The 10,436-nt window shown below is 38.5% G+C and overlaps 1 protein-coding gene across 2 annotated transcripts in view; it reads right to left on the bottom strand.

Annotated features, from left to right (window-relative positions):
- Nucleotides 1-2,530: 2,530 nt before the first annotated feature.
- The window catches only part of LOC127808940 (mitogen-activated protein kinase kinase kinase 5-like), a 29,289-nt gene continuing 21,383 nt past the window's right edge, over nucleotides 2,531-10,436 (bottom strand). The window contains exon 4 of one of the 2 annotated variants that reach the window (XM_052347679.1): nucleotides 2,531-2,884. In XM_052347679.1, coding sequence (XP_052203639.1) covers nucleotides 2,825-2,884 — 60 coding nt within the window. In that variant the 3' untranslated portion in view covers nucleotides 2,531-2,824. Of the gene's footprint in view, nucleotides 2,885-7,425; nucleotides 8,080-10,436 lie in introns of those variants that run through there. The other variant, XM_052347678.1, reaches the window with a different exon arrangement.

Raw genomic sequence — 10,436 nt, 5'->3', positions numbered from 1 at the left:
AAAATAGGAAGCAAACTAGTAAACAACAAGCTAACACTATCTCAATGTTACATTCTCTTCAACACTCCCTTCAAATCAAGCTCCTCCAGCATCTTTGTGGTACATATGTTTTTAGAAGATGCTTCCTTTGCTGTATATCTTCGTTTACCAGTACATACAGGACTCCATGTTAGCCCAAGTTTGCAACATAACAGTCGAAATCTGTCTCTAGGCAAACTCTTAGTCAGAATATCAATAACTTGCTCTAATGTAGGGACATATCATATTTCCACTTCAACATTTTCAACTTTCTCTAGAACAAAATGAACATCAACACCAACACATTTAGTACGAGAGTGAAAAAAAGGATTTCCAGCCATACTTTTGGATGCCAAATTATCACACCATACAATAGGAGTTGTAACAATTGAATATCCTAATGCTGTAAACAATGACTTAAGCTATAGTAACTCCATTACTCCCAATGCAACAACCCTATACTCAACTTCCCCTATTGATCGAGCAACCACTGACTGCTTTTTAGAATCCCAAACAATAAGATTGCTACCAAGATAAACAAAAAACCCACTAGTACTCCTTCTGGTGACCTTGCAGCTAGTATGGTCTACATCAATAAAGACTGATAAAGTCAGATTTCCAGGCACAGAGGAGAAGAACAAACCCAGATAAGTAGTTCCCTTTATATATCGAAGTAGTCTCTTGCAAGCTAACCAGTGTTGGCACTTAGGATGTGTTGAAAACTAACTTAACTTGTTAACAGCAAAATCAATATCAGGTCTTGTATAGGTCAAATATTGTAAAGACCCTATAATTGTTCTATAGACAACTGGATTAGTAAACTCTTCTCCTTCATTTGTCAAAGAAATACCAGCAGTCATAGGAGTGTCACAGGGCTTACAATCTTCCATCCCAGCTTTCCTCAATAGATCCACAATATATTTAGTTTGAGTAAGATAAAGGCCATTTTTGTTTCTATATACTTCAAACCCTAGGAAGTAATTGACAACTCTTAGAGTTTTTAAAGCAAATTGATGGTCTAGATCATGAATACAAGCCTTAAGAGCAGCAGAACTAGATCCGGTAAGAAGTATATCATCCACATATACTAACACAAACAACACATACTCATATGTCCGCTTTATGAACAATGAAGCATCATAAACTGATCTAATAAAACCCCAGTTAAGTAAAGCTTCTTTCAACTTATTATACCAAGCACGAGGAGGTTGTTTCAACCCATATAAAGATTTCTTCAATCTGCAAACATGATTTGGAGTGGCAGTATTGACAAACCCTTCCGGTTGAGCCATATACACTGTCTCAATTAAATCACTATTCCAAAATGCATTATTAACATCCACTTGTTAAATTTCCCAACCAAATGACACTGCTAATGAAAATAGAACTTAAATGGTAGGAGCTTTAACCATCAGACTAAAAGTTTTTGCATAGTCTACACCTGGATTTTGGAGAAAGCCTTTTGCAACTAACCTCGCTTTATAATTTAAAATGGACCCATCAGGCTTAAACTTTCCCCAGAAAACCCATTTATTCCCAATGAGATTCATATCATTAGTATATGGAACCGACTCCCAAGTATTATTCCTTTGTAGACCAGTATATTCTTCTTCTATGGCTTTAACCCATCGTGAGTCTAAAAGAGCCTCTCTAATTAATGTTGGTTCAAATGAATAGTGTGACACTTATCCAGTTGAAGCCACAACTTATTCAAAGAATTGAAATATTGAGTAACTCGAGACTCACCTTGCCTTAGATCATCGAGAATACTCTCTATCTCAAATAGCTCGGAGGCACTCTCAATATGAGAGTAGGCTTCTCTAGCAGCCTCCCAAATTTCTTGTGTTGTGTCGTATAACAATAAATTCTCACTTATCTCATTGTTCATTAAATTAATCAGCCAAGACATCACCATGTTGTTCTCGGCCTTCCAAATCCGGTGCTGTGATTCCTCCTCCTTTAGTTTGCTAGCAGCTCCAATTAGATAATCATCTTTTCCTTTTCCACAGATAAACATCATCACCGATTGTGACCATTGAATGTAGTTTTGGCCATTCAGTTTGTGACCAGTGATAGTAAACGGACTGCTGCTATCCATGTTTATAGTATTAGTGGTTTGGAAAGGAATAATCTCGGATGACTAGTTGCTTTTGCTGGCCATGATGTAAGTTGATCAGGTCCGGCGGCGGCTACAAAAGGGTGGATTAGTAAGGCAGCGAATAAAGACTAGGGTTAACAAAGAGAAAGGAGAAAAGATTCTTCTCTGATACCATGCAAAAATTCTCTTTTTGGGAGAATTGTACACTACAATTTTATTCCCTTGAAAATACCACAAATATATACACAATGGATCCTAAGAATTCTCATAGATTTTAGAGATTAGATTCCTACTTTGTAGGACTAGAATACAACAACCTTAAATACAAACAAATCTAACCAAATAACTGAAGAAGATAAGATGTAACAAGCTCAGAAGCTCAGCTATTAGCTCGGCAGCTGGGAATTCTATCAGCTCGTTAGGTCGCCTTCCAACAGCTTGGCCATCATCTCGGCAGCTCGCCCTCTATCAGTAGAGGCGGCAACTCACCCTCTATCAGCTCGGAAGCTCGGCTCGGAATTCTATTAGCTCGTCAGGTCGCCTTCCAACAGCTCGGCCATCATCTTGTTAGCTCGAAAGGTCGGCCTTACAGCAGCTCGATCTACATGGGACTTCCATTGTACTACTGGAATCAGCTGAATCCAGCATGGTATTGTGGTATTTTGACATCTATGTAAGAAGATTGCATATTGGTGAAGGCCATGACAGTCAGGAATCACAAAAGCCGATGATCAACGTCCTAAGGCTCTGATACCATGTCAAAAATGGCTGGAAAAGAGTATTCAATCTTATTTCCCTTGAAGGGGTCAATGAAAATATATACAAGATAGCCTATCACAATAGGCAACTTCCAAATCTAGTTTTGGAAATCTATACAATTTAGGATACAGCCAATTTAAGATACAACCAAAAAAACAAAACATAATCTTCTAGAAGATACATCACACAACTATAGAAAGTAAGATCAATCAATCAAGCATATCATATCCAAGAATATGGACATGACATCTGATGTACTTTTGTAGAAAAAGTTGAAATGAATAATTCTATTCTCCAATATCTTTGAATATACACGAGAGGTCCTCTTATAGAGGAGATGTGAAACTTGCATTAGGAAACCTAGCTTCTACAAGAATTACAACATAGGAAAGAAACATATTTACAACCTTAGGAAAGTTTCCTAAGTTTGGAATAGGAAAAATCCTATTCTAGATTAGGAAGCTACTAAAATCTACATATCTCCATACCTCCATACGCATATCTCCATATCATATATGCATCGCACACATATCTATCACATATGGATCACACACATCTTCGATCACCAACACTCTCCCTCAAGCTGGTGAATGAATGTCTATCATTCCCAGCTTGCCAATTAAATCCTGAAACCTTTTTTAGCTAGCCTTTTAGTGAGAACATCTGCCACCTGATTTTCTGAGGGCATGTAGGGAATCTGGAGGAGGCCTGAATCCATCTTTTTCTTAATGAAATGTCGGTTTATTTCTATATGCTTTGTCCTGTCATGCTGAACAAGATTATGAGCAATACTAATAGCTAACTGATTATCACAAAATAGTTAAATAGGACCTCGTAATGTGATCTTCACTCCTCTAGGATGATCCGCAGCCATAACAACTCACACAAACCAAGGGCCATAACCCTAAATTTTGCCTCAGCACTTGATCTTGCCATAGTGCTTTGCTTCTTACTTCTCCAAGACACTAGACTTAGAATTGTGAAAGAGTATCTCAAGAGAAAAATAAAAGATGTACAAAGGTATCACTTTTCTATTGGACAAAAGAGAGTTCGAAAGAATAAAGGAATAAGCACTCAACTCTCTTATACAATCTGGTTTAAAAGATAAACAATAAACCTCACCAGATTACTTGCTTTGAGTGAAAAATGATAGATATGAAGAATGCTCACTCAAGCATAGACATTGGTCTAAAAGAATTAGGCATGCTGTGATTTTCAAAAAGCTTGAACAATAGCAGCTCTATTTGCTCGCTTGACCAACATGTCTTTAGGCTATGGCATTTGCCTTCGCATCAGCATCGGCATCATTGGAGCACTTGGCCTCTTATAGAAGCTTAAGGCTTGAGATAAAGCAATGAAACCTGCACACACTCAAAGTTTCTTTGATTCGACCGCTAACGGTCAAATTCATTAGAAAAAAAATGCAAATAATAAAGATAGGTGTTACGCATCCTTTGCACAAATATTTTTATCATGTTTTTATAAGATAGTACTGTTAGATGTCTTGGAATAAGGAAATAAAGCTCTAATGGTCAAAACAATCCTTTTTTTGCTTACTGAGTAACGACTATAAAATTTGAAATTGGATGCCTATTACACGACTGACTCTTATAGATACTCAACTAATGAAAATCTCACTCGATTGGATAATCCATATAATTGATTAGAGATAAGCCTCACTCGAGTAAGAACAAGTCTTTACTCAACTGACTAACAAGCTATAGAGGCTTTCCATTAAGCACTCGACTACAAGGCTAAGCCTACTCGACTAACAGAAAGAAATACTAAAGTATAGATAGTGATACTCGATTAGAAATAAGCATAGAGACTTAGCCACATTTTATCCAATCTTTACTCAATTAATACAAAAATATACTGTAGAAAATGAGGAAGGGAAGCAGTATTCCCGTATGTTTTATTGATACGAATGAAAAATATTTATATAAGAGTTTCCTAAGAATTCTCCAACGAATTCTCCTAGATTTTAGAGATTACATTCTTATTTTATAGGACTAGATTACAACAAAGAAAAATACAAATAAATCTAATCAAGAAAGAAATAAGATAAAGATAAAGTACAAGATAGATAAAATACAAGATAAATAAGGAGAATAGAGAATATATTTTATCACTCCCCCTCATCAAGCTGGGAAATGGATATCAACCATCCCTAGCTTGCACACCAAGTCTTCAAACCGTTTAGGAGGCAGCCCTTTGGTCAAACAATCAGCCAGCTGTTCTTCCGAAGACACATACGGAATGCAAATCAATCCGGCTTTCAATTTTTCCTTAATAAAATGTTTATCTATCTCCACATGTTTGATGCGATCATGCTGCACAGGATTATGTGTTATACTTATAGCTACTTATTATCACAAAACAATTTGATTGGCCCATGGCTGAAAATCCTCAAATCTTCCAAAATAATTCGCAACCACAGCAACTCACATAGGCCCATTGCTAGTGCCCGAAATTCGACTTCCGCACTTGATCGCGCTACTACCCCTTTCTTTTTACTCCTCCAAGAAACCAAATTTCACCTAAGAAGACACAATAACCTGTGGTACAACGTCTATCAACCAAAGACCCTCCATAGTCGGCATCAGTGTATCCTGTAATATCCAAATCTGTCCCAGCTTTAAATAAGATTCCTTTACCTGGAGTTGTCTTTAAATAGCACAGAATTCGTCATACAGCTTGCATATGATCTTCTATAGGACAATGCATGAACTGACTAACCAAACTTACTACGAAGGCAATATCTGGTCTGGTGTGAGATAAGTAGATTAGTCTGCCGACCAATCATTGATACCTCCCTTTATCCACCAGTTTACCTTGATTACATAGTTTAACATTAAATTCCACCGGAGTACTTGCACCTTTGCCACCTAGCAAACCTGTCTCATGCAATAGATCAAGAATATATTTTCTTTGGGATAAGAAGATACCTGTTTTAGAATAAGCTACCTCTATACCCAAAAAATATTTCAAAATGCCAAGATCTTTAATTTCAAAAGTCTTGGACAGATTATCCTTAAATTGTACCTACTCCTCACAGTCATTTCCAGTGACAATAATATCATCCACATAAACCAAAAGAGCTATTACCCTTCCCCCCACAAGAATGCTTAAAGAAAAGAGTATGATCACCCCTACTTTGAGAATAACCCATATGCCTCATGGCTTTAGAAAAATGATCAAACCAAGCCCAAGGAGATTGTTTACGGCCATAAAGAGCTTTTCTTAATTTGCATGCCTGTCTGGGCAACCTTTTATCAAAGCCGGGAGGAGGTTCCATGAACACCTCTTCCTCTAAATCTCCATGCAAAAAAGGCATTCTTTACATCAAATTGGTGCAACTTCCAGCCCTAGTGCGCTGCCAGGGCTAATAGGATACGCATGGTTGACATTTTGGCTACTGGAGCAAAAGTTTCTAGGTAATCAATACCATAAGTTTGTGTATATCCCTTAGCAGCTAGCCTTGCCTTGTACCTTTCTAGGGACCCATCTGCATTATATTTGAGGTTAAAAACCTATCGGCAACCTACGGACTTGACTCCCTTTAGCTTAGGGACAATGTCCCATCTCTGATTTTTTTCTAAGGCCCACATCTCTTCCTGCATTGCTTGAACCCAATTATGATCTTGGAAAGCCTCATTAACTATCTTAGGAATAGGAATTGTGTCTAAGGAAGTCAGAAAAGCCTTATGATTTGGAGATAAGCGGTGATAGGACATATAATTGGCCAAAGGGTGTTGGGTGCAACTTCTGCTCCCTTTGCGAAGGGCAATTGGTAGATCAAGGTCATTAGTAATTGATGCAGATAGTGAATTAGATGTGGCAGAATTGGGCTGAGAATCAGAGGGACAACAACGTGAGGTTTCATTACCTGGATTACGAGAGGAAACTAGTGCTAGAAGAGGTTCTAGAATGGGCTATTGTTGTTGTGTTCTTCTCTTAAATACATAGGGAGATCCTTTGAATCGAATTGGAGTGGATGGCAGCTGTTCTTCTGGAGGTTCCAGCTGGTTCTGTTCATCTAAAGAAGAGTTAGATGGAGCATGAATCTGCAAATCATGAGAGGTTTCCAAAATGGGAAGATCATTATTTATATCAGCCCAAGATATATGTGTATCTTGAATATCAGCACTAGGAGGACCAAAGAATGACTGATTTTCAACAAATGTAACATCTTTGGTCACATAAAATTTTCTAGTAGCAAGGTGATAACACTTATACCCTTTTTGAGTGGGCGAATAACCAAGAAACACACATTTGAGGGCTCGAGGGTCCAGTTTATCCCTATGATGTTTGGATACATGGACAAAAGCAATACACCCAAAGACTCTCAAAGGAAGAGGAGCATGAGAAAACACTGCTGGAAAATAGGTGGACAAGCATTGAATTAGGCTTTGGTGTTTTAGAAGAGTAGAAGGAACTCGGTTAATTAGGTAAGTAGCAGTCAAAACTGCCTCCCCCCAGAAAAACTTAGGGACAGAATGATGTAGTAAGAGAGCTCTAGTAACATTGAGCAAATGTCTCATTTTTCTTTTTGCTACACCATTCTATTGAGGAGTATCAACACATGAAGACTTATGAATTATACCTTCTTGTTGGAAGAAGTCATGCAAGTGATGATTGAAATAGTCTCTTACATTATCAATTCGGAATTTTTTAATTTGAGACCCAAATTGAGTAGATATCATCTTATAGAAAATAGGCAAGATGGAACTAATAGCAGCCTTATTCTTTAAGAGATAAACCCAAGTTGTTCTTGTACAATCATCAATAAAGGTAATAAACCACCTAGCCCCAGAACAATTAGGAATTTTAGATGGTCCCCACACATCCGAATGAATCAAAGTAAATGGAAGAGAAGATAAATTGTTACTCACAGGATATGAAACTCTATGATGTTTAGAAAGTTCACACACATCACAATGAAGATTAGAAATGTCCAAATTTCTATGCATAGTTGGAAACATAGACTGCATAGTACTAATGGCAGGGTGCCCTAAATGACAATGTTGAAGCCAAAAATCATGAATTGAAATAGTTGGTTGAATAGGAATCAAAGAAGCTGAAGCTGGCTGAGAAGAGTAGGCTGAAGGTATCTCCCCCTTAAGATCAACACTGCATGTCTTCAGAAAATATAACCCATTCCATTCCTCACCAACTCCAATCTTCTTCCTCGTGTCCAGAGCCTGAAATTCACATTTGTTTGGGAAAAAGACAACGCAACAATTTAAATCCTTGGTTAGCTTATGAACAGAAATCAAGTTGCTAGAAAGATTTGGGACATGAAGAACATGTTGCATAGGCAATGAGAAATTAAGATTTACATTACCACGTCTAGCTATAGGAATTGTATTACCATTGGCCACCGTTATCTTTTTGGAGCTACTTAGTGGGGTATAGGAATCGAAGACATTTATATCAAATGCCATATGATCAGTAGCCCCCGAATCCAGAATCCATAGATTATTCCTAATAGTATGTGAGGCAATACTAGATTAAGAATTCAAGCAAATACCTGTTTGGGCCATGAAACAAGAACCACCTTGAATAGTCTTTAGGAAGCTTTTAAGCTTGTTGATTTCTTCAACATTAAGTTGTTCGGTCATGATAGATGAATCAGTTGTAACTGAATCTGTCTTCTCCAATGCAGTCTCTTCCTCTTTGGCAGCTTGATAGGCTTGAACTTGCTGTTGGGGTTGAAAATTCTGAAAATTCTTCATTCCTCCTACCTTATTCAGTACCGCTTCTTTCCCATGGAGTCTAAAACAGATCTCCCTGGTATGCCTGGGTTTCTTACAAAAAGAACACCATAAACCATCTTTATTTTGAGCTTTAGGATTAAAAACATTCCTACCTTGTTGTGACCTAAACCGAGAAGCATCTTTCTTGTTAGTTGCCATTGCAGATCCCTCAAGCGAAGTCTCATTTCGCATAGCAATTCTCCTATACTCCTCACTACGAACAATAGCAAAGACTTCATTTAAAGAAGGAATTTTGTCTTTCCCTAGGACCTGCACCCTTACTTGATCAAAATCAGCATTAAGGCCTGCTAAAAATTCAACTACCCTATCTCTTTCAAATATTGCAGTTATGGTGGTTGCATCTTCACTACATTTCTTCTTGATATCTTGATAATGATCCAACTCAAGCCAATATCCATTCATTTTATTATAGTACTCGGTGACAGTTAGAGAACCCTGTTTGGTACCACTTATTTTCATCTTAATATCAAAAATAACCGAGGCATCTTGCACTTTAGAATAAGTACACTTTGCAGTATCCCAAATCTCCTTAGCTGTAGACAAGAACATGCAATTTTTACTTACCTCAGGGTGCATTAAGCCCCAAAGTCAAGACATTATCAAGGAATCCTCTACTTCCCATGCAGCAAAATTAGGGTCTTTAACATCTAGACTAGGCTCGGTCAGATGGGCCATCTTTCCTCTTCCTTTCAAGAAAGTTTGCACAAGCTGCGCCCATTGTAAGTAGTTCCTTCCATCAAGCCTATAAGACTGATGTAACCCTGGAAGGTCACTGTTAGACAAATTCCCCATTGGCATGTCAAATGAAGCACCGTTCTTTGTCTCAGAAGTGTCTGTCATGGTGAAGACTCAGCAACAGTATCGGTAGAAAGAAAAATAAGACAGCAACAGGTAGTTTGACACCAGCAATGGAAGAAGCAAACTAACAGCAACGGAAGCACTCAGCAACGAACGATTTTGACATCAGGAATGGGCTAGAGAGACGTTGGAGATCAGATTTGGAGCAGCCGGAGGCGAAAGGGCTGCAGACGATCCTTCACATGCCGACATGTGGAATCGGAGCAAGCTTGAATGGCAGTGTGTCGGTCGGCACGTGGGGTTCCGGTTGCCGGTGATTTTTCTGGGGTTGGCCGATCTGGAGATGGCGAACCTAATGGTGGTGGTGGTGCTGCAAGATGATGGCCGGATAGAGGAGTTCCGACTTGAACAGTGCAATGAAGGCACTTTGGAAGAACAAAATGGCTGTGCAATGAAGGCACTAGGGTTTACTGTATCAGCCTATTAACGAGGCTCTGATAATATGTAGAAAATGAGGAAGGGAAGCAGGATTCTCGTATGTTTTATTGATACGAATGAAAAATATTTATACAAGAGTTTCCTAAGAATTCTCCAATGAATTCTCCTAGATTTTAGAGATTACTGATAGGATACCAGATGGCAAGTTCAACAGCAATCAATATCAATGGTTTTCCAATAATTTGCAGCAAGGAAAATAAGAACAATAGGGCATTCGAGAGGCCCCAACTCTCCAACAATCTCCTACAAAATTCCACACCCCTCTCTCACTCTCTTTCTCTTATTTATACCCCATCCTACTCAGCATAACTGCCTCTGGCAGCACATGCTGGTTTGTTACAACAAACTAGCTATTTCCCCTACTATCCTCCACCCATTTTACCTTCTAGCCCCTGCCCCTTGTGCCGCCTTTGGTAGGTCCAATGGACCGGGGGACTATCATTCTCCCCCCCGCTCACTTTCACCTTGTCCTCAAGGTGGAAATC

This window comes from Diospyros lotus, chromosome 8, assembly GCF_014633365.1.
Source record: "Diospyros lotus cultivar Yz01 chromosome 8, ASM1463336v1, whole genome shotgun sequence".
In the NCBI taxonomy this organism is placed as follows: Eukaryota; Viridiplantae; Streptophyta; class Magnoliopsida; order Ericales; family Ebenaceae; genus Diospyros; species Diospyros lotus.
The sequence above is the reverse complement of the archived record's forward strand: the minus strand, read 5'-3'. Positions and strand labels throughout refer to the sequence as shown.